This window comes from Lycorma delicatula, chromosome 3 (genome assembly GCF_047948215.1).
Source record: "Lycorma delicatula isolate Av1 chromosome 3, ASM4794821v1, whole genome shotgun sequence".
Classification (NCBI taxonomy): Eukaryota; Metazoa; Arthropoda; class Insecta; order Hemiptera; family Fulgoridae; genus Lycorma; species Lycorma delicatula.
In genome coordinates, this window is record NC_134457.1 from 144,928,611 (window position 1) to 144,955,172 (window position 26,562).

Below are 26,562 nucleotides of genomic sequence, written 5' to 3' on the forward strand. Positions count from 1 at the left end.
TTTCATCACATCGTATGTCTCTTTCAAATTAATACCATAAGCGATTGGTATTGAAGGACATTTGTTACCATTATGTAGCAGAACCACTTTTAAACTATATTTGGACGAATCTATGAAAAGGCACCAGTCCTCAGGTTTATGAACTTGTCCTAAGTGCAACATAAGCTCACCAATATTTGTGCAAAAACCAAGTTATTTTCATCAATAAAGTACTGAGAAAGTTCTTCTTGCCAGGTTCAAAAGCCCAAAATTTTGTATTTTTTTTAAAGAAAATTTCAACCTTGCAGTCTTGATCGTAACAGTTCAGCTTGATTTTTTGATAAATTTAAATCCCTAACCAAGTCATTTAATTCACCTTGTGATATAAGATGTGGCTTATTGGAAGATAATTCAAAATCAAAATCATTGTCAGTACTGCCTGATTTTTCATCGCTGCTTTCGAAACATTCATTCACAGCTGGCTCGGGAACTAGAATAATTTCACTGTGAGGTACAGGCCCGATTGCAGATTGCAATGAAGGATATTTTACAGTATGCTTAGATTTTTTAGAAATTCCAGATACACTTGTTAAACAAAAGTAACAATCTGTTACATGATCCTTTGGGTCATGCCCAACCATAGGTACGCTACATGGCCTTCCATGTACCTTTCAGCCATCCTCTTAAATATACAGAATAATTAGTGCATACCATATGAGGAGCCCACATCTTATCCTGATCACCAATTTTACACTTAAGTACAAATGATGCTTTTTTAATTAAAGGTGTAATGTTTTTTCTATTTGATTTTACAGTAAACTCATCACATACATAACAAAAGGCATTCACATAATTTACACAATTTTGAGTCATTATGACACTGCACTGTTAACAAACTTAAGGCAGCAATAAGACTGAACAAAATTAATTCATTCCTAAATCCAGTGCTTAATACAAATGACAGCTGTGTTTTTGGCTACATGTTTTGACCTGCAGAGACATGATTAATCTTGTCCATGAAGGCTCTCTTCATTATTAGATATGATGCCATAATATGTGACTATGATATGATTTAATTCTTTGTCTAGTATTGTTTATTTGTAGCTTACAAATTATGTTAACAAAGTTACACAATAAAGAATGAGCTAACAAAATACAATATAGGAGCTTAAAATGTTAACTATACATTGGAAAATGAATTCAATTTTTGAATTGACTCATTTCATTTTTGAAAAAGGAACTCAATTTTTTTCAAAAATGGTGGGTGATAGAAAGATTCTGAGGTCATATTCATTTTCAGTGTCCGAAAACAGGTTAAAAAAATTATGTATCGCATGTTAGGAAACAAAAATTATGTTTATCAGTGTTACCTTTAAGGCAAAAACAACATAATCAGTTATTCTTTTTAATATGGTTAAAATAAAAATAATGAGCATACTGAAAAATCATAATTTATTTCTTGGAATCATTCGTAGAAAACTAGTTATTAACTATGGTTATTTATCAGTTAATCACTATAAATTATATATAATTTATTATATAATAAATATATATTTATTATATATATATATATATATATATATTCTCTATGTAAAATAATTTACATTTTCCCTGTAAATTATTCCATTGCAATTAATTAACGTTACTATTTTCTATTAATTTTTTTAAACATTAATAATATATTTATAAAGTTATACTTTATTTTTTATGTATATATTTATTTATTCTATACTACATTTATTATTTTTATTTATTATTCTATATTATTATTTTATATATATTGTGTGTGTGTGTGTGTGTGTGTATATATATATATATATATATACATATATATATATATATATACACACACACACAATAAAAAAGAAAGTATTACAGAAATAAATAATAAATAAAAAAAACACTTAATAGAAAATAGTTAAGTTAAATTAATTACAACAGATTAATTTACATGGAAAAATCTAAATCAAATGCCAACAAATACGAACAAACTGTACTATTTATTACAGTGAGAATAATTATTGTAAATAATCCTTGGCATTTAACCAAAACTAAAGCTAGCAAGCATGATACTGATACAGGTGTAGGCCTAAAAATAGTAAAAGCAAAAAGTTCTAAATGTGCATACAAACATTCCTTCAGGTCTGGAATTCATTCTTTGCTCTATACCTTAATATTTTTTAAGTGACCAAAATAAATTTTATTAATAAAAAAAATATAATTGTAATATACTGCAAAAATAATTGTAATATGTAACTGTAATATGCTATAGATATTTATTCAATATTTTATATATATATATATATATATATATATATATATATATATATATATATATATATACACAAATAATTCATTAACATATTGAACACTGCTTTAATAAAATTTAATATTTTATAAAGTAAAACCACCAAAACACAGTAATTATATAGTTAAACTTACCATATTAATTTCCAATAACTAGTTTTCGCAGATCCCTCCCTTATCTTCAGATGGTATAAAATTCTATATCTATTACATTAATAGATTTTATTCCTGTAGTGGACAGCAAAATTTACAAGTACAATGATAATATTATTCAAAATTTTAAATTATAAAACATAATTTCAAATTAAATGACAAACCATTAAAAATATATGTTTTAGTATAATAGATGGAGAATTTAATACAAACTGAAGATACAGGATACAATGAAAACTAATAACTGGAAATTAATATGGTAAGTTTAACTTATTTAATTACTGTGTTTTGATCGTTTATATTCCATATAATATTAAATATATATAATTATTTTGAAATTCAAATAATTCATCAACATATTGACGACTCTGCTAATTAAATTCAAACAATCTGATGTGTTCCACATGACTTCCTTGTATTAAAACCCATATATTCCTTGTATTAAATTACATATATACATTATTTTGCTGCTAAAAATTTCCTTAGCATTTATATTAGTTTATATATTAATTTTGTTTCCATTGGTCAATTTGATATCTGGTCTAAGTGAGAAGGTGTCAGATCTGTAACCATGCACAAATCGGTTCAAATCCGATTTCATACGAGGTGCGACAATAAAGTAATGAGACTGATGTGAAAAAAAAAGTTGCTTACCGTTTTAGTCATGTTTAGTGTTGTCTCCTTCAAAGTAGTTCCCCTCTGATTGCACACACTTATTCTAGCGCTTCTGCCATTGATGGTAAAATTTCTGGAACTCATCTTCTGTAATATCCTCCAAGACCCCCGTCACAGCTTTTTGGACATCTTGTGTTGTTTCAAAATGGTGTCCCTTGACCGCCATTTTGACTCTTGGAAATAGAAAAAAGTCGTACGAAGCGATATCTGGTGAATAAGGTGGCTGTGGTAGTACTGAAATTTGTTTTGAGGTTAAAAATTGCTGTACTGACAGAGCAGTATGGGATGGCGCATTATCGTGATGCAGAATCCAATTATCAGCAATGTTGACACGGACTCGTTTACGAAGTCTTTCTAAAATTTCTTTGTAGAAATATTGGTTAACTGTTTGTCCAGGAGGCACCCACTCTTTATGAACAATTCCCTTGGAATCGAAGAAGCACACAAGCATGCATTTCACTTTTGACTTTGACATGCGAGCTTTCTTTGGTCTGGGTGATCCCTTTGAGCACCATTGCGAACTCTGGCGTTTTGTCTCTGGAACGTATTGAAAAAAACAACCTTCATCACCAGTGATAACACGGCTCAACAAATCTGGATTGATTTCCGTTTGCTCTAATAGATTGGCTGCCACATTTTCCGTGTTTCTCGCTGTTATGTGAGATTTTTGGGGATCATTTTTGCACAAATCTTTCTCATACCAAGATCTTCAGTTAATATTAGACGAACCGCTTCTCGATTGATGTTGAGTTCTTCTGCAATCATTCTCACGGATAATCTTCGATCAAATCGTACGATTTCACGCACCTTGGTCAAGTTGACATCTGTCCGTGAGGTTGATGGTGTCCACTGCGGTCTTCATCTTCAACATTCGTTCTGCCTTCACTAAAAATTTTATGCCACCGAAAAACTTGAGCTCTTGACATAACCTACTCTCCAAAAGCCTTCTGAAGCTTACCATAAGTTGTCGTCACGTTTTCACCCAATTTAACGCAAAAAGAAATGGCATACCGTTGCGCAATATTTTGCGGTTACATTTCTGTAACGAGAGACACAAACACGTGTTCACTTATTACAGCACAACTCACGACTGAGCAGTTGCATCAATGTGCCGCTTGGACTAGAAGTAGCTTATAGACCAAGGTCAAAGATGGTGTGCCTACACAAGCTGCAGGGTTGCCACATCTTGCAAAGAAAAATCAGTCTCATTACTTTATTGTAATATTGTAATATTATATATATATATATATATATATATATATTTTTAACTTCTTTTTAAATACTTTTTTAATTTAAATATATTGATTTATTAATAATTATTAGCCTTTGATTGTTAAAATTTTTAATTAAGTAAAATTTTATTTCACTAATAATCTGATTTGTTTTCATATATTTTTTTTTGTATTGTTATTATTGAATTATTATTTATTGTTAAAGATTATTTTACATCGGTTAATAATTATTAATAAATCAATATATTTAAATTTAAAAAAAAGAAATTTAAAAAAAATATATGTATATGAAGCTGAATTCGAGCCAATGTGCCATCCCCTTGTAAGATCCAAATATTTCATTAATTAAAATTTTATTTGGCTACAACTCTGGAGCCTCTGAAAATATATGCCACTTATGATATATTGTTGAAAAGCTCTCAATGAGGGCTTATTATTACAGTTAACAAAAAATCAAAAATCCAATTTACTTTGGATTTTGGGCTTTTTTGGACACTTTTGGTCCAGTCGATCGCAATCAAAAGGGGAGGTGCACAACTAGATGTTACAACAGTTCTAAATACGAAAGTTCAACATTCTATGGCTAATCATTTTCGAGTTATGCAAGATACATATGTACAGACGTCACGCCAAAGCTAGTCAAAATGGATTCAGGGATGGTCAAAATGGATATTTTTGTTGAAACTGAAAACAGAAATTTTTCGCGATTACAATAATTCCTTTACTTTGTACAAGGAACTAAAAATAGCAACTTGACCACCAAAACATAATAACAGAAAAACTTAAAGAAAACTAATACCAGAAGTCGACTTTTCTTGCATCATCAGTCGGTACACAAATCTACAATTACAGCAAACAAATTACAAACAATAAATAAGTAAATAAAATCTAAAATTTTTAGAAAAAAAGGAAAACTAAAATTACAGAAAACATTTTTTTTTTATTTAATTTTAGATGAATCGGGATCCTGTGAAAATTAATTATTGATATTAGTTTTTTTTTTAGGTTTTTCTGTTACTGTGTTTTGGTGGTTAAGTTGTTATTTTTTTGTTTTTAAATATACTCATTGTCTGTGTGTGTGTGTGTGTGTGTGTGTGTGTGCGCGCGCGCGCGCGCACGCGTGCGTGTGTGTGTGTGTGTACAATATTTAGATATATATTGTCTTAAACAAACAAAAAATCAAAATGCATATAGATAAGATTTGTTTTAAAATGGTATAACTAACTGAATCCAATTTTTTAAGTATAAAGTATACAGAAAACAATCACATCAGGATTAAAAGACATTATACAATTTAAAATAATCCAATCCCGTAGTAAAATTCACTGTGTATATTCACTGTACATATGATTATACCAAGTACTATTTTAATATTCTGTCTGAATATACATTAAAGAAAGTGAAATAGAGAAATTAAAATCAAAAATATAAAAGAAATACCTACAACTGTAATAAAAATTGCTAGTATTACAATACAGTGGAATGTGCGTGGATTTAACATATGCACACAAATATTTGGTTTGTTTGGTCATTAAAAATTGAACATTATCTCTTTATTAGACAACATTATATTCATGTATATATCATATTAAATAAATCATTGAATAGTTTTAAAACACTCTTGCTAAAAATATATTAATGCAAAAAACTAATTTTGAATATACAGAATATAGGATATGAGATACCTGAGTTCAATAAGGGATGCACTAGACAAGATCGTTTTAGGAACAAGGATATCAGAAAGGAGTTACATGTTCTACCCTTGTGTGACACAATAGAAGAGAACAAGGAGAGGTGAAAGGACTATGTTAATAGGATGGTAGACAGAAGGTTCCCCAAGGAAATAATACACTATCGACCGAAAGGCAAAAGAAGTGTGGGACAGCCAAGAAAGCACTGGTAACCCTTTGAAACCAGAACAGGTGAATCGCCTATACCGTGATGGAAGAAGAAGACTAATTTTTAAAATAATGAAAATTTAGCTGCAAATTTTTTGTAACTTTCAACACCTTTTCTTTTGATTTCTTCTTTCTGATTTGAGACTTTTTAAGTACTTGACTACAGAAAAAACTTACATTGTAGTTAATCTTTATTAAAGGCTTAGGAATTCTCCTACAATTATTATTTACTAACTGAACATAAGGAAAAACTTATAAAAGAAAAGAAAGAAATTTTATGATTACTAATGGAGAGAGTTTTTAAAGAAATTGCTTATATGATGACTAAAATCAACCCTTTTATGTTTTTTAAACTGGCACATATTCAGTCTCAAGTGTAAAACTGAGACAAAGAGTTTGGAATATAATTTTTTTAAATCAGTGCTACTTTCTTTTAGAATTACGGTTAACAAGTATGGATTTCTATGCATATTCTGTCTTTCACAGTTGGGTAGAAATGAAAGGGAAATTTACGTATCTAAATAGAGTTATATACAATGGCTATTAAACAACCAAAAATGTAAAAAATTACAACATAAATTGAAATAAAATTTTACTAAAGTATATCATTTTTGTTGTAATATAAATGCCATCAGGTTCTGTACAACAGAACCTGATGGCAGACTTCTTTGCTATCATACAAAATTTAGACATAATTTATAAAAAAGAATCTTACTCTTTTATTGGTTATCAGTATCAATATTAATAAATTAATCTCCTAATTCAATAAAAACAGAACTCATCAATTAATTAAGATATTGTTTAGCCTTAAACTGTGTTTAGTTATTTCACATTTTTTTTTACATTATGTTTGATTACTACTTTAATCATTTAATTTTTCTTTAATTTATAATTAAGGTTTTCAAGACTGAAGATGGTCTATGAACTAAAATAAATCTTTTTGCTAGCTGTTTTATTACTGTAACAGGCAATTCATTTATTAATTTTAATAAATGTAAATTATATTATTTGTAAATAAAATGTAAAAATTGCACAAATATTTATGCATGTAAAAATTGTGGATATCCACTTAAATACAATCAATAATTGCTGCAGCTAATACCTTTCATAATCAGTATAATCTATATCAATTATTTATATTTTAAAATAAATAATTAATTAGTTTAACCAATCTTACTTATAAAAATATTAGTGTAACAATCTGTTTATTGATATTTTCAAATTCCACTATTATGCAAACAAATTAAGTACTGAGAAGTAAATTTTTCATTTTTACTGCTGCTACCATTTAATGGTAATTTATTTTTATGTGAATTACTATCTCTAAACAAATTGGAAAGCCTGAATGCAATTGGTAATTGGTCTTATGAATATTTAGACTAAACCATCTCTAAGACAATAAATAACAATAATTATTATTAAAAAATAAAATATTATAGTTGATATCTATAATTTTTATTCTAAGTATCATAAATGAGCTTTCAAATAAATAAATGAGCTTTTGTCTTATTTGTCAATTAATTCATTTAGTAAATTTACTGAATAACAGCACTATTCACTGCACTGTTTATCTTCTAGAAACAATTTTCCCACACTTAAAAAATGAGTTGTTCAAATTTGTTTTTTAAAAACAGAATAGTTTTATTTAAAAATATTTTTTTGTTGAAAATTACTTTGTATTTTTCAGTATCATTTTCAAAGCTTTCAAGAAGATTTTCTTTATTAGAACATTAAATGAATACAGTGCACTCAGAAGTGTAATTCCTTACCTAAAAATGTTAAGTGATGACGTTGTTGAAGATGACAGGGTGATTAGCTAGAATCAGATCTAATTGTGAACAGACATCTTTTTATTTATGAGTTTCTATGAAAATTTTTATCCATATTTAATAACATAAAAGTTTATCTAGGGGACTTCCAATTTCATCTGATTTTTCAGTTAATTCATTCAGTAAATCTAACCAAATTCCATTTGTCAATTAATAGTAATTTAAAAAAAATCTAATGATTAGATACCATCATAAGGGTGATAAATTCTGACCCTTAAACCAGTTGGCTGGTTGAGTATGTTTGTGATACTAATTAATACAGTTGCACATTGACAATTATTACCATTAATTATTTTTCAAAGCATTAAAAACCATCCAAAGCATTTTGAGTATTTTTGTGATGTTAATTAATACAGATGTACATTGACAATTACCATTAATCATTCTTCAAAGCATTTTGAAGTACAAACCTACTAAAAACAAGACATTAGAAAAATGTAAAATTTGTAATACATTCAAGACCAAAAACCAGCTCAGACAACGAACAAAATACACTTAATTTTTAATTTAATAGCATGTAAACAAAAGTATTAAATAATATATATTCAGCAAATATGTTTGCTTTTTTTTTTGTTGTCTTCAGTCATTTGACTGGTTTGATGCAGCTCTCCAAGATTCCCTACCTAGTGCTAGTCGTTTCATTTCAGTATACCCTCTACATCCTACATCCCTAACAATTTGTTTTACATATTCCAAACGTGGCCTGCCTACACAATTTTTCCCTTCTACCTGTCCTTCCAATACTAAAGCGACTATTTCAGGATGCCTTAGTATGTGGCCTATAAGTCTGTCTCTTCTTTTAACTATATTTTTCCAAATGCTTCTTAATTCATCTATTTGCCGCAATACCTCTTCATTTGTCACTTTATCCACCCATTTGATTTTTAACATTCTCCTATAGCACCACATTTCAAAAGCTTCTAACCTTTTCTTCTCAGACACTCCGATTGTCTAAGTTTCACTTCCATATAAAGCGACACTCCAAACATACACTTTCAAAAATCTTTTCCTGACATTTAAATTAATTTTTGATGTAAACAAATTATATTTCTGACTGAAGGCTCATTTCGCTTGTGCTATTCAGCATTTTATATCGCTCCTGCTTCGTCCATCTTTAGTAATTCTACTTCCCAAATAACAAAATTCTTCTACCTCCATAATCTTTTCTCCTCCTATTTTCACATTCAGTGGTCCATCTTTATTATTTCTACTACATTTCATTACTTTTGTTTTGTTCTTGTTTATTTTCATGCGATAGTTCTTGCGTAGGACTTCATCTATGCCATTCATTGTTTCTTCTAAATCCTTTTTACTCTCGGTTAGAATTACTATATCATCAGCAAATCGTAGCATCTTTATCTTTTCACCTTGTACTGTTACTCCGAATCTAAATTGTTCTTTAACATCATTAACTGCTAGTTCCATGTAAAGATTAAAATGTAACGGAGATAGGGAACATTCTTGTCGGACTCCCTTTCTTATTACGGCTTCTTTCTTATGTTCTTCAATTGTTACTGTTGCTGTTTGGTTCCTGTACATGTTAGCAATTGTTCTTCTATCTCTGTATTTGAACCTTTATTTTTTTTTAAATGCTGAACATTTTATTCCACTCTACGTTATCGAATGCCTTTTCTAGGTCTATAAACGCCAAGTATGTTGGTTTGTTTTTCTTTAATCTTCCTTCTACTATTAATCTGAGGCCTAAAATTGCTTCCCTTGTCCCTATACTTTTCCTGAAACCAAATTGGTCTTCTCCTAACACTTCCTCCACTCTCCTCTCAATTCTTCTGTATAGAATTCTAGTTAAGATTTTTGATGCATGACTAGTTAAACTAATTGTTCTGTATTCTTCACATTTATCTGCCCCTGCTTTCTTTGGTATCATTACTATAACACTTTTTTTGAAGTCTGACGGAAATTCCCCTTTTTCATAAATATTACACACCAGTTTGTATAATCTATCAATCGCTTCCTCACCTGCACTGCGCAGTAATTTTACAGGTATTCCGTCTATTCCAGGACCCTTTCTGCCATTTAGATCTTTTAATGCTCTCTTAAATTCAGATCTCAGTATTGTTTCTCCCATTTCATCCTCCTCAAGTTCCTCTTCTTCCTCTATAACACCATTTTCTAATTCATTTCCTCCGTATAACTCTTCAATATATTCCACCCATCTATCGACTTTACCTTTCGTATTATATATTGGTGTACCATCTTGTTTAACACATTATTAGATTTTAATTTATGTACCCCAAAATTTTCCTTAACTTTCCTGTATTCTCCGTCTATTTTACCAATGTTCATTTCTCTTTCCACTTCTGAACACTTTTCTTTAATCCACTCTTTTTTCGCCAGTTTGCATTTCCTGTTTATAGTATTTCTTAATTGCCGATAGTTCCTTTTACTTTCTTCATCACTAGCATTCTTATATTTTCTACGTTCATCTATCAGCTGCAATATATCGTCTGAAACCCAAGGTTTTCTACCAGTTCTCTTTATTCCGCCTAAGTTTACTTCTGCTGATTTAAGAATTTCCTTTTTAACATTCTCCCATTCCTCTTCTACATTTAATACCTTATCTTTTTTACTCAGACCTCTTGCGATGTCCTCCTCAAAAATCTTCTTTACCTCCTCTTCCTCAAGCTTCTCTAAATTCCACCGACTCATCTGACACCTTTTCTTCAGGTTTTTAAACCCCAATCTACATTTCATTATCACCAAATTATGGTCGCTATCAATGTCTGCTGCAGGATAAGTTTTGCAGTCAACGAGTTGATTTCTAAATCTTTGCTTAACCATGATATAATCCTTCTGATTATCGCCTGGCTTTTTCCAAGTGTATATTCTTCTATTATGATTTTTAAATTGGGTGTTGGCAATTACTAAATTATACTTCGTGCAAAATTCTATAAGTCGGTCCCCTCTTTCATTCCTTTTGCCCAGCCCGTATTCACCCACTATATTTCCTTCCTTGCCTTTTCCAATGCTTGCATTCCAATCTCCAACTATTATTAAATTTTCATCTCCTTTTACGTGTTTAATTGCTTCATCAATCTCTTCGTATACACACTCTACCTCATCATCATCATGGGCGCTTGTAGGCATATAGATGTTAACAATCGTTGTCGGTTTAGGTTTTGATTTTATCCTTATTACAATGATTCTATCGCTATGCGTTTTGAAATACTCCACTCTCCTCCCTATCTTCTTGTTCATCACGAAACCTACTCCTGCCTGCCCATAATTTGACGCTGAGTTAATTACTCTAAAGTCCACTGTCCAAAAGTCACCTTCCAATAATGTTTGCTACAAAAATAATTAATATAAAAATGATAGTTCACTTATAGAGTTAAACAACATTGACCAATGATTTTTTTTTTAATATCTCTTAAAATATTGTGCATATCAACATAAAAAATCACCCTTTATTCATTAAAAATTTGGATTGAAATGAATTACATGTTTAGTAATGAGCCTTGAGTAATAAGCTATAACTTACAGAATAAAATTACAGATAATTCTTTTTTTTTATAATTTGAAAGAATATTTTATTCTTCCAACTCTAAAAGGGATTTTTTTTGTTAAATAACTAAGAAAAAATTAAGAAAACCTAAAACAGCATAAAACATGCAAAACATGATGATTCAACCATAAAAATAAATACATGATTTTAATTTTATATTCTTAATATGCAGTAAATGTATAAAATAAATTCCTTAAGAAATGGTACTGAAGAATACGGTATGTTGAGCTATAAAATTATGTGATATAAGAAAGAAATCAAGAAAGAAGAAGAAAACAAAAATACATGAAAATTGTATATAAAGAATGTTTCAGCCATCCGCTGAGGGTAGAAGGGTGGCAGTTTATATAGATAAATAATGTAGTATTTGGTTTTAAGATAAAAAAAACATAATCAAGAATAAGAGGAGGCCAAATTACTAAAGGTATACCTAAAGAGAAAAATGAAACGTTTAAAAAATATTTTAGCAAAAATTCTATATAGAAAAACAATAGTCAATCTCTGTCTTTTGACAGAGAGTCATTAAAGTTTTTAATCTTCATTCCAATCCAAAATTTATCTTTGACAACAGGAAAAAGACACAGAAAAACTGCAAACTATTTTCTATGAATTTGAATAATGTTCTTTCTTTTTATAAAATGAGAAACAGAAATCAGCGTATGATAGATTAGAAAGAATATATTAATTTGAAAACTTAACTCAAAAGATAAAAGTAAAATACTTTGCAAGATTCTGAAGATTCATGTTTGAGGTTATTGAGAAAAAAAAAGAAAAATTAGATTATTCTGAATTCCACATTCTGAAATACTCATACAAACAGTACTTTATAAAGTAATTTAGAATAATAAAACAAAATAAACCATTTAAATTATATTTTTATTGTTTCAGGCGTGAAATTAGTAGCGTGGCCACCTCCACCTCCTGAAGATTCAGAGGTAATCACAGAGGAAGGACCTGTATATTCTCAAGTGAGTTTTTAATATAACATTTAACAAATAACACACTTTATTCTTCAAATTACTGTATGAAAAAATTACTTCAATAAGAGTAAGAATTATTATTAATATTTATTGAATAACAGTACTAAATATCATTAAAAATGAAAATTGCATCCTGCACCATCTACTTACTCCTCTTAAAATATATTCTTTTAATAAAATTTTTATGCTCACATAAGATCAATGTAATCTTTATTTATTTGAAGCAATGCGTTAATAATGCATAAAGAGGGCTACTTCAACATTAATATATACATTAATAGACAGAAAAAATTTTTTTTTCTATTTTCTTGACTTAATTGTGTCATTTGGATTATAAATTTTAATGCGACAGCAATACATATTTACTCATGGCAACTATTTCATTGTTTAAATTATTGATTTACATGTATTTAAGTGTGAAAATTTGTAATACAATTTAAAAAACATTTTTAAATTTTGAGCCTATTTACTATGAAAGAAAAATAATAATAAATCAATCAGTGTTAAAAATGCTTAATTTAATGCTATAAATAATCTTATCTTACAAAAATAACAATGCATTTAAAATGAAGAACTGAAATCAGAATATGAATCAACTTCAATCAAACATGCATGATTATAATTACTGTAAAATAAGTGCATAACTGACAATATAACTAAATAAAAAAAAAAAAAAAACAGTAACAGCAACACTGATAAACAAAGTTTAAAAAACTGTCTTTTTATCTAAGTAATTTCAACATTTTCTAGGGACCACCAAGAGGCCAAGGGCAAACACTTGCTCGACCAAGTCAATATCATCCACCTCATCAGTTTGAGCCTCCTCCATCAACAATAACACTTCGATCTTCAGCACCATTTAATCAAGCACCACCACCAGTCTTCATGTCACAACCAGCCACAGCAACTCACCAGGGAGGGCACAGAATGCGCGGAGATGACAAATGGCCTCCAGAAGACTATAAACAACAAGCAGCAGCAGAAAATGAAGCAAGGCTGGCAATAGCAAAAGGTAAAGATACACATTGAATTTCTCTGAATAAAAATTAAGTCAAAATAGTTATATATTGGCTAAAGCTACAAAGAAAACCTAACATTTATAAATTATTAATATATTTTTACCTAACAGACTGAAAAGAACCCTGAAAATTAAGTGGTAATTAGTGATGATTCAGTAGGATAGTTTGTCATTGTTTTTTTATAAAATATTATTCACCATTCTTTCTGGACAGAAAACACAAACATCTTCTGTCTTTACAAAATATTTTGGATTTTGTTGAATTATATCATTTTAAAGACCAGTTATAAAATTATTATACCAAGAAAAAATATTTAAAACAAACTTTTATTCTTAATTAAAATTTATTTTTATTAAAAAATAAATCACTACTCAGTCAATTTTAGTAGTAGAGCGATAGCATCTCTGCTACCCCAGTTCATTATGATCCACCATAGTAACTGTTATTAGGCTTCAACCTGTTGTTGCTGTAAGAATAAATAAAATAAAATAAAATCACCAGTATTATTTGTGTGTTGATTATTACTAAAATTATTTAGTTTATTTTAAAATGTTTGCCCTTATCAGAACAAAATCTTTTGAAAAATAAGCAATGCAGATATATTTATTTTGTTTATTACCTGTAAGAGATTTCTGCACTTACAAGATTTAAATTTAATTAAAGCTTTTTAATACCCAGCATTAAATACTTACTATTCAAGCTAACAAACAAATTTAATGTCAATATTAACAAAAAACTTGATTGTGGATGAAACTATATGTTATTTTTAATAATTTTGCATGCATTTGTTTATAAAACTCTATAATGTAGGTTAAGAAATTCTAATTGCATATGCTTTTATTTGATATCTCACTGGATAAATTTCAAACAGTTATGGTTATTAATTTTGAGGAAAATAGCATCATAATATACCAATTGTTTTTTTTTTAAATTACTGTATATGCAGTTTTATGTACAATTTATTGATACTTACATAAATTGTTACATAAATATATTTCATGAAAAACTGTACAACTTTTCAAGTTACAGAGGTGCAAATAAACAAGCATATTAACAAAAAAAAAAATTACTCTCTGACAAAATCAACTAAAAAATGTAACTGATGACTATAAAATATAGTTATCTCATTTGAAACGCATTTGTATTTTGGTTTTGTAAAAATAAGTAAGTTTTCTCATCAACATAATAGGTTTCAGTTGCTGATTTGTTTTCATTTTTTGAACAAAACTACTGTCATTGATTAAATTTTACAGTGAGAATTGCACTAAGTGAAGGGGGGATCGTAAGTCTGTTAAAATTTGTAGGTTTATTTACATGGGTTTATTTATATTTGTACACAGAAAATTTTACTGTTGTCAACTTGGCCGGCCCCCATGGGTCCAAGGAGATGGCACCACCAGAAGAAGAGGGGTTCACTGCTATCTCTGATAGCAGTGGAGCTGAGAGTTTTGCTGACATAGTTGTGGAAGAGTTATGACATGTCGATTGTTTATTCTCAGGTGTTCTGGGAAGAAGGTGGGGGATGTCAGTGGCGGTGGAAGACTGTCAATCCAGTAGTCTCGACCATTGGAGACCTTGGGGAAGGTTTTCCATTTCTTCCAACTACATATGATGCTATAGTATGGATGAACAGCGACGTTCCTTTACAACTTCAGGGAAGCGACAGCTGCGTGGCTCCCTGCCTACTGGTGAAGAGATGAAAAAAATCTAAGCCTGGTGTTGGAGTGATCTTTGTTTGTTGGGGTGACCCTTTGACTTGGAAGGGTGTGAATCCTTCATGGACCTCTCTCACATGGAGGAGGATGTAACAGAAAAGGAAATTGGTACTGTACGACCCGCAGGAACGCTTTCGTCACGGAACAACATAATCTGATGCTTCTCTTGCATGATGTTAAAGAGTTGAGTACTTTGGTTAAGCAACATACAACTACCCAGGCAGAAATAAAAGAGTGCTCTTACCAAATGGACAGGAGTGCTTGTATTATTTTTACACGAATTTGAATACTAGATTGTGGACACTGGTGTTCTTAAGTGGTTGAGTTTCAATTAACCGGACATCTCAGGAATGGTCGACCTGAGACTGTACAAGATTACACTTCATTTACACTCATACATATCATCCTCATTCATCCTCTGAAGTATTATCTGAACGGTAATTACAGGCTAAACAGGACAGGAAAAAGAAAGAAGAGTGCTCGTATGTTGAACTATTTGAGGGTGTTTTGGATGCGGTACCTCGGGAATCACAGGCAGGACTTTTTGCCCGTCTGACGAGAAGGCTACTCAAGTGTACCATATAATCAGTGATATGGCATCACAGACCCCGGACGGAGGCTTGAAGCGTCCCTGTCCTGGTCTGATGATGAACTTTGCCGGGCGGTTGACAGTGGGGTGGTGGACGCGGATATTGAGCGGCTAGTCTTGAGAGGCTAGCCGGAACACGTTTTCCAATTCTGTACGCTAATATAGGACATTACTGATTTGGAGGAGGGAATGGGGTCCCGCCAGCAGAGAGGGAATGGATCGACGCCAGCAGCTACATCCAAATGAATGTAGCTGCTGGCGTCGATCATTCGTCACATGTGCCGATTTATCGCAAGGCCCCGTGGATCTAGAACTTGGCTCGCGCGGGAAGACTGAAGGCAGGGCAGGTCCTAGCTGTGCAGTCTTCTGCCCGTGATATATCTGGAGAAGACAGCGGCGGTACAATTGATCGTGACCAGACGGACTACACTATTATGATTGATACGGCAGTTGGTGATCATGGAGTAGCTTCGGTCCTATGCAGATCAGTTCCACGTCTACTGCAGGAAGTTCAAGATCACTCGGTTTGCTTTTCTGGATCTTCGGGATGTTCCAGTTAGATTTTACGGTGCACTGTAGAGTACATGTCCAGGCGGATGGGGACGAAGCACTTTGTTCATCTCTTCAGTTTGACATCAGCGTAGCCATCTAAAGGCAAGAAGATACCCCCAGGTCCACCGACCACCACAGTTCTGGGAAGTAAAATCTATCGGTTGTAGTTAAGAGAGTAAAATCTATCGGACCTCCTCCACGCCATAAAGTGTGCTGTGTCACCAGGAGTTTTATCCACAAGGCAGGGTCAGGGAGAAGACTTGCATCTACGGGTGCATGCTGACAGTGGTGTTGCAGAACAACTCAGCAGAGACATTGTGGAGAAGGTCGAGGGCACCACTGCGGCAAACTGGAAAGGTTGACAGGAGCACTCATGTTGTTGTCAAGGACAGAAGTACTTCAATGAGGGATGAGTTCATGAAGAAGCTTTGTAAGGTCATGGGGAGTCAGTGTCTGTGGAAATTCTGTCTATGCGGCCGGCCTACGGATCAACACAGGTGGTCACTTTGGCCGTGCCACCTCTTCTTGCGGAGAAATTACTATCCAATGGGTGCATATGCACTGGCTGGGTGACTCGACGTGCCTCAGATGACCTTTGTTTTCGGTGTTGGGGTATGGGACATAGGGCCAAGTTTTGTCTTGGTCCAGACCGAAGTAGTCATTGTTTGCTTGCGGTCTGCGGTATGGCCGGCCACGTAAGGAGGGACTGTACACAGGAACCTCGCTATCTGTCATGTGGATCGCACGAACACGCATCTGAAGGTTGAGGATGTAAGGTGGACCCATCTGTGCCAGCACCATGAATATACATACAGAAGCACTGTGGTATCTGCAAGGGACAGCCTCATCCAGAAGGGGTGGGAGGCTCCGGCGTCTCATCTTCGATGATCGGGTGGGAACTCTCTTGCAGTGCCATTGGGGGAAAGTAAGACCGTAGTCCCGGCGGGGAATCCCTTTGGGGTTCCTCATTAGAGGCAAGGTGTTAAGACTGGAGTCCTGGTGAGGGAACCCTTTGGGATCCCCTCATTTGAGGCATGGCAAGCAAGGAGGATCAAGTCCCGGCTACCAAGGGTCAAGTCAAGGGTGGGGCCTTGTGCCCTTCTGTGGTAGATTGAGATGATGGCACCCCTTGGAGTTGAGATTATACTTGGTCGTGAATCCAGCTCCAAGGGGTAAGGAAAAAAGTAAATGGGGGCTACATTTAACTGAGCAGGTAAATTTAAATACGTTTTTACTTTAACGTGAATGTTTATACAGTATTTTGTTAAGTAAGACCTGCCAATTTATTTTTTTTAAATAATTCTTTATAGGTGGGCTCCATTACAATATACTCACTCTTAGTCTTAATTAAAAATTCTCCATTACTTACCATAACAGGGCCAGTGTAATGAATGCAACTTTTTGAACATTTAGTTCTACTTACATCTGTGGTTGCTGGACAAACAAGTAAGAAACACTGGACAACCGTATATTAGAATTATGTAGGGTATAAAGGAAAAATAAAGAATAATGGAGTATAAAGGAAGACCTTCATAGGTTATGTTCTTTTCAACCTCACTATTACTTCATGTCCAAATTTTATAACTTGAAATATTTTTTTAGTTTTTTAAAACAAAAAAAAAAAAATGTTCAGTATTTTCTACTATTTTTTTGTTATATAATTTAATAACTGAGTATTTAAAGTTCATTAATTTAACTAAAATTTATTTATTTATCTTATTCATTATTTCTCCTCTCCTCTTTTTTAAATAATTTTATAAATTAACCACGCATCTCAGAAATGGTTGACCTGAGACTGTACAAAACTACACTTCATTTACATTCATACATTTCATCCTCATTATCCTCTGAAGGATGAATGAGGATGAACCACCTTACAGTGGTTCTGGAAACTAAACAGAAAAGAGAGAGCTACATTATACTATTACACAAAAAATTTTTATATCAACTTAATTGTACTTAAAAACTATTAGTATTATTAAAGTTGTCAATATATCTATTTCTGACACAATTTTGTTGTTAAAGTTTATTTTTAAGGGAAGAGAAATTAGGTACTCCTGGGAAAAAACCTGTATGGGAGTTACCATCACATATTTTAATTGCCTTAAATGAATAAAAAGAATATAACACAAAGGCACTGTGCTGCCTATAACAAAAACAAATTCTGCAAATAAAATTGTTTTCTAATGAAGTTCATTTTAAAAATAATTGTACATTATTTTAAATACCAATAACGCAGTGTTTATTTTTAGAAAACTGATAGTATTTTGTTTTTTTATTTTATAAGATATCGGAGATGTCTTTTATTTTATAATATTGATTCATTTGAAGAATGTGTGAATTTTCAAAATGTAATTGTCTCAAATGTGTTATGGTGTGCATATAAGATTCTATTCAATCTAAACTAAGTGATCAGTGCTTTTTTTTACTTTGTGATCAACTTCACTGATTTACTGACAACTAGAGATGACTTATGCATGATTCCAATAATATTCCCAAAGATGCCTTTTAGCCCCAATGATGACCAGATTACTTTCTGATCACTTTCTGGATCAGCAAATCTCAACTGACCTAGCAGGCTGAAATAAATAAATTATTAGATACAAAGCATGATAGCAACCCAAAAAATCAAAATTAAATTAAATTAGAAAATAAACTGAGTCATGTCCACGAATATAAATCCATACAAAGGGTTTATATCTTTTATTACTTCTGTTCTAAAATAAATGTAACTAATCTTTTAATAAATATCACTATAAAATCAAGTTCACAGGGATTTTCTGAATACACTGTAAAGAATAAATACACGTATATAAATCTATAATACAGTACCTGTATGAATTATTAATGAAATTCTATCTATTCTAATGTATACTACTCGTGTAGTAATATTAAATATACTGAAATCAGATAAATGTTTAGTTATACAAATAAATTTCTGAGAATATTATTTACATGAAAGTAATCATCAATAGAAAACTTAAGCTCTAATTTCAGCAATAAATATATTAATATCTTATTATTTAAACTTTTATATAATTGAAAATTAACTTGTGGTGTAAAGGTAGTAGTTACATCCTAATCATTCTCTCACAAAATTTCATATAAATTTTATGAAAGGAATTTAAAATCAGTTTAATAAAACATCTATAAAAGTGGTAAAATCCTAATGAATTAACTTCTGTTGGTTAATAATTATAATAATAAAATATAAACAAATAAATAACAGCAATCAGAATAAAACAGATACATTTTTTTTTTTTACTCTTTTACAGGTGATTTTCACTCCACACAAGTGATATTAATTCATTATTCTCATATCAATATCCATTATCAATATCCATTAAAAATATTCTCAATATTTGTATTTACTGTATATTGTCAAAAATTAAAAAAAATGCATATTAAAAAGATTTTGCTAATGCTGTACTGAATTGCTTTGTTGACAATTTTAATCAAACTTTATAATTGAAATAATCCTTTATACTATTATTAATGATAAAATTATATGATCAAAAAATTCTTTCATTAAGGAAAACTAATTTCTTATTGGACATACTGTATGTAATTCACCCACATATATAAAGTACAAAGTTTTTACCAACTTTTCAAAGAAAAGTACAGTATTACTTTCAGTTGCACGGTGGGATTGCAAGGTGAAATTGAATTTGCTTTACATTTTGAGAAAAGAGGAGTAAAGAGGAGGAGGAGTACCTTTCACTTAAAATGTACTTTCCTTTTATATATGTAGACCTATGTATAAAATTTTTGGCTTGAAAATATCCAAAACTACTAAATTAAATTCATTGAGATTCAAATCAAATATGCTGTAGTGTAACTATCAGAGTATTTCAGAGGTCTTAAGTTGTGCATGTAAAAATTTTATTAAGATTGATTGATTCATTCCTGAGTTACGCCCAATTTAAGGTAGACAACAGACATCATAACCCTCAATTTGAGTAGTTCTTTGGTCGCACAGTGGAACCGGTGGGTGAAAATCAATTTTCTTTAAGTTTTTATAAGAGGATTACGAAAAAACCATTCATGTATAAAATTTTATCTCAAATTTACTTTTTTGTTATACTTTTCTTATGCGATTGTGTAATGAGTCACAGCAGTGAATGAGTTTAAACTTGACACTTGTGTGTAGGGTTTGCTCATTATCTTTAATTATTTCATCAAATTATGGCTATAATAATTTAATTTTCTTATAAACACAAAATATATTTTAGTACTAAATAATAAAAAAATTAACCTATTTTAGTTTTCTCATTTGATTTATGTTTTGTATATTTCTTGCATAAAAAATTATACAAAATAAAATAACAAAAAGTCATTTTTTTGCACAGGACTGCGTAAGAATTTTTTTTCTAAAGAAAAGAAATATTTTTACATTATATTATTGATATATAATACTTATTTAGAAAAGTAGCATCCTAATTTAAAATACATACATTCAGTGCCACCCATACCACTCTGGTAGGTCATAGTGAAAGTGACAAGCACACCTCTCATAAATGTGGTAAGACCCCTATATTTTGGGGAAGACACCAATTATTTGGTTCATATATAGAAAAAAGAAGGGTTTCCATTCTAATAAATCATTTATTGCTATATTTATTACAAATATCTTCTAAAGTAGATCCATAGGCATAACAACAATTTAACAGTTTACATTACAGCAATATTATATACATGGTTCATTTAAACTTATAAAAAGAAAATAAATTATAAAATTTATCACATGATCATAGATTACATAAAATATGCTAAATAAGAATTAGGTTACTATCAGGAAAAGAAATATATTACTGGTGAAACTATGACTTTAATTAAAATTCTAGATATGGATTACAACATAAAAATGATCATGAAAGAGCACACACATTATGAAAAGAATGAGTTATAGCATGAACATTTCTTAAAGATTTACAAAAATAAGTTTTTTTGTAATTTTTTTTACAGAAAATTACAAGTGTAATATACTCAGAGGAAGTCATTGGAGAAGTGTTTGCTACTACTAATAATGCAGTTTATGTCATTTTGATGAAATATATCTTTTACTCAGGAGAGTGAAAAAAAAATATCTTAATTACTTTTATATTTATATTTTCTACGCATTATTTGGAGTTGGGAGGCACGTAAGATGAGTATCTGCTCAAACATTATTAATAAAGTATCTCATTAGCCCACTTTCTGGTTGATAGATGAGAAATTTCTGGCATTGATAAGCAATTTTGAGACAATTTAACTTTTTAATACATTACGAGTAAAAATAAAGAGTAATTGTGAATATTTATTATTTTTTCAGGTCCAGCCTTTAGGCCAAGAAAAATACAAAAGGATTACTCATCATTTTTTGCTCAAAATGCCCTTAATTCAACATATCCTGGATACAGAGCACCACCTGGCACACAGCATTACATAGAAGAAGGAACATCGAATCTTTGATCACTTTTAACCAATAAAAATTCATGAATAAATCTTTTGCAAGAAATAATTATATATGTAATATTAAAAATATATATATATATATAATATTATAATAATGTAATTACAATGAGATTGTGTAAAAGTTTAATAGTACATAAAATACAAAGAGCATTTACACTACTTATAAGTAAATCATAAAAAAAATATATATATATATTTTAACAAGAAAAACTACATAAGCAAATACACACATAAAACATAACAAGTAGAAATGATATTAAAAAGTAAGTGATAAAAATAATGACAACAAAGTAATAAATTGTAAATATAAATCATCATTAAAATGTTAGAATAGTTATTTAATGTGTGATATTTGTATGTACTGTATATTAATTTAATGTAAAAATAAATAAGTCCAACTTAGATTAAAAATGCTCAAATTTTGCAATTATGTACCAGTCAGCTACAACATCTGAAACAGTACTTTATTTCATGACATTATCATAGTGCATTATTCATTAAGTAACCAAAATCAGTAACTTTAATTTAAATATCTATTATTGTTTTTATTTCTTTTCATATGTATACAAGATATGTAATACAAGATATGTAGTGCTATTCCATCATAAAATAAATTTATTATAAAACCAATAAATTCTCAGGTTGGAGTATTTTATTAAGATAAAATGAAATTAAAGACTAAATATTATGTTTTAAAATAATATATAAATATATAATTTAATTTGCCATGCTTTAGGAGTAATATAATGCAATGCTTTTGTACATGTTATAAATAAATAAATGCTTAATAAAGTAATCTCACAGATGTTTTTATTATAGTACACAAACATAGCAATTTTTTGCAGGTATCCAGAAATCTCTCTATTTAACAGTTATCCTACACATAATGATAGATCAAAAGTAAATGGCCTAAGATGACAAATGATATAATGACAGATGGCCTGCTTTCAAAGTAGCAAATATCAGATAAGTTCAAATTTGACAATATGTATCTTTCTTTTGTTATTGAACTAAACAATTTTTCATAAAAGATAAAAGAAAAGTTCATAATTTTTGTGGAAAATTCTCAGATAAATAGCCAGTCATTAAACAAATCAGGAAAAATGAGATGTGAAAGTTTGAAAATTTATACTTAAAATTTCCATATTGAATATCACTATCATAAAACAAAAAATTGTTATTGTTTTGAGTTGACTAGTTTTAGTAGCAGCAGAGAAAGGGAATAGGAGTATACTTTAACTCATGTAAAACATTTCCATGGGTATAGCATCTCCTTTATCAACTCCTTAGTTAAAAATTTACTCATCTACTTCAATTAAATAAATATACTTTATTTATTCCTGACCATAAACATAGCCATATTTTAACAAAGCAAATAATAAATATGAATAGCCCAACAGTGTATTGGTTAATGGAATTTTTTTTTGTGTTTATTGTCAGTTATAATCTTTCATTTTATAGAAGTGCCTGTCAGATATGATAACTTACTGTAGGAATTACGATGCTTTATAAATGGTTCTAATAAGGGAGCTCTGAAATTTTCAGTAGGTCTGAGAGTGTAAACTGACTAATGGTCAATTACAAAACAAGTGAAAGTAATGGAAAACTTTATGTATAAATTCTAAGAAAATGTCTTTCCTGATTCTTCTTACTCCTATTAAAATAAAATGGTAACTTCCTAGATAAAATATTCTAAAGATTATCACAAATTTGGTTTATACTATGCAAGAAGAGATGATATATTAATAATAATAATGGAAGGCTGGAGTGCTATAAGAGAACATTTTGGAAAAATTAAAAAAAACACCCACATTTGAACAATTTTTTTACCATTGTATCAAAGATCAAGATCATACCAAATTAAAACCTGTTCTTTTCTACATTATTATATTAAAGATCATTATAGCTTCTGTGTAAAACCTTTTTATCATCATCATGTTCTGCTTTACAACAGGTCCCTTATGCCACCACTGTCTCCATCTATTTCTGTTCCAAGCCTTCTCCTTCATCCCCTTGTAGTTTCCAAACTTCACTTAATCTATTAGGTACGTCCTTCTTCTTTCTCTACTGATCCTTCCTTTCTTTCTTTTCTTCCTTTCTTCTGCTGATCCTTCCAATGCAGCTGTCAAGATTCCAGTTCCTCTATTTACATGTCTTAATCAGTTTCCTTTTCTTTCATGTACTTGCTGTATAAGTGCTCTTTCTTCTTTAAACCTTCTCATTCCCTACTTTATCCATCCACCTTATTTTCTCCATCCTTCTACATAGAGACATCTCAAAAGCCTCAATTCAGTCCCTCAGTCTCTCCCTTATTATTCATGCTTCATTCCCATACAAGATACTCCATACCATACATAGCATTAGCCTAAGCTCTTCCTAACTTAAATGCAGACTTTTACTACAAAGAAATAACCTCTTGTTACTGAAGGCTTCCTTTATCAATACTATCTTCCCTTTTACTTCAATTGCACTCTTCCAGTGTTCTGTTTCCATAATACTCAAACATTTATATTTTTTTTACTTTTTCTATTCTTCCTTTCTTGTCCTTACCACTAAACCATCTTCATTGTTTACTTCAATTATTTTAATCTTTGAAGTGCATATGTGTCATCAGCTAGAATTACGATATCATCAGCAAACATTATGCATCTGAATTTTCATCCTCCTGTACATATTCCTTCTTCCCTTTCTTCTAATACAGTGTTTCTTAACCTGGAGATTGTGACCCCAATGAGGGTCATGGTGATTGGAAAGGGGTGATTGGAAAGGGGTGATTAGAAAGGGGTTGTGAAATTAGCCTGCAACTTTACATGTAAACAATAATGAAATCACTTTATGAGAAAAAAAATCATTTATCATTAGCATTTTACTTTCATTTATAAGTACACATATAAAGAAAATAAATTAATAAGGTAGTTGGGTTTGTTTTCCATTTAAAAGTTTCATAGACCTATGTTAGAAACACATAAAAGCAAATTTTTTTCAAGCGAAAAAAGACTATTCCTATATTTACTTTTTAGCACAACCATAGAAAAAAAACCTTTTCACAGAAGTAAGACGTGTGAAAGGGATTAATATTTTCAATACTTCTATGACTAAATTTCTATATTAGTTCGACGAGCAAGCCAAAACATATAAATCTTCAGATGTGAATTGTAGATGTAACATTTTGTTGGTAGACATTTCAATGAGTTAAGTCATGAATCTCAATTGGTAACTTAGCAGCTGCGACAATCTTTTCACTAACTGGATTAAGTACCCTTCAAGAAGTCATTTTTATCTTCCGGGCAATACTTTGCCAAGTAAATTTTTAATTCACACAAATGCATCTTCATGCTATCCATACTGAATAATAGTCTCTTCTTTATCCAAATTTTTCTCAATATGATCAGATGTGAGCAGAAACATATAAAAATTTTTGATTTGAAGGTAAATAATCCAGCTATCAAGCTTCTTAATGAAAGCATGAACTCTGTCTATCATTAACAAAATGTTTTTATTATGTCCTTGAAAATTCAAATCCAAGTTGTTTAAATGCAAAAACACATCAGCTAAGTAAGTCAACAGCAACATACATATACACATTATTCTATTATTCTATACATATATGCCATTAAGAATGGCATTTGTTTATCCTGGAAAAATATTATTAATTCAACTCGCAATTCCAATAACCTGGTTAACACTTTCCTTCACCATAACCATCTGACTTCTGTATGGAAAAGTAGAAATTTTTTTCTTTTCACCAATTCACAGCATAGTTAGCAAACAGCCTATTCTGTAATGATCGACTTTTACTAAAATTAACCATTTTTACAGCTTTACAAAGAATTTTTTTGAGATTTTCTGGCAATCTTTCTATGGCAAGAGCATGTCTGTGAAGAAAGTGATATATGTCCATTCTGTCCTTGGTATAAGATGATCTTTTAATTTTTTCAGAATTCCACTGTTCTTTTCTGTTATTGCCATTACACCATCACTTACTTCATAGTACAATACATTTGTCCAGCCTATGTTATGGGTTTTAGTAGCTTCATAAAAACCATCAAAAAGACATTGTCTTGTTGCATGACCATATATTGATTTGCAAACCAACGTATTTTCTTTGACTGATCTGTCCCTAATGCATTCATATCTCAAAAATCATAAGTGAAAAATATTTGCTACATCTGCTGATTCATCAAATTGAATAATAAAAAAATCACTTGCACCCATTTGCTTAATTATTTGATCGCAAACATTGGCAGCCATATCACTGACTTGATACTGTATCATTAGGAAGCAGAATTTTTTTCAATTTTTTTCTTCTTCCACTACTATTAAAACACTGGCTACATCAATTGCAGCAAGCAATATGAGGTTTTCTGTGATTGTATGGGGTTTGGACAACTTAGCTACTCTTAAAGCTACAGATAAAATACTTCAAGTGTACTTTTATCAGTATGGCTTGATTTACAAATAGAATTTACAAAATAGCTTGTTGATTTCTCAAAGTACATAATTTTCTTTCAAAAAATTTGAAGGTTTCTTTTATGATCTGGATGTTTAGTTTTCAAGTGTCGATTTAATTTTTATGGCTTCATGGTTTTATAGGAGAGGAGTTGAAAGCAAACAACATCATTATTGGTTTCCCTCAAATATTCTTTGTTTGTCAAAA

At 30.4% G+C, this 26,562-nt stretch overlaps 1 protein-coding gene across 5 annotated transcripts in view; it reads left to right on the plus strand.

The window, feature by feature from the left end:
- The window catches only part of LOC142322079 (uncharacterized), a 163,887-nt gene extending 141,186 nt beyond the window's left edge, over positions 1-22,701 (plus strand). For all 5 annotated transcript variants that reach the window (XM_075360731.1, XM_075360732.1, XM_075360730.1 and 2 more), the window contains 3 exons: positions 12,485-12,564; positions 13,327-13,588; positions 21,763-22,701. In XM_075360731.1, coding sequence (XP_075216846.1) covers positions 12,485-12,564; positions 13,327-13,588; positions 21,763-21,902 — 482 coding nt within the window. In that variant the 3' untranslated portion in view covers positions 21,903-22,701. The remainder of the gene's footprint in view (positions 1-12,484; positions 12,565-13,326; positions 13,589-21,762) is intronic.
- Positions 22,702-26,562: the final 3,861 nt, after the last annotated feature.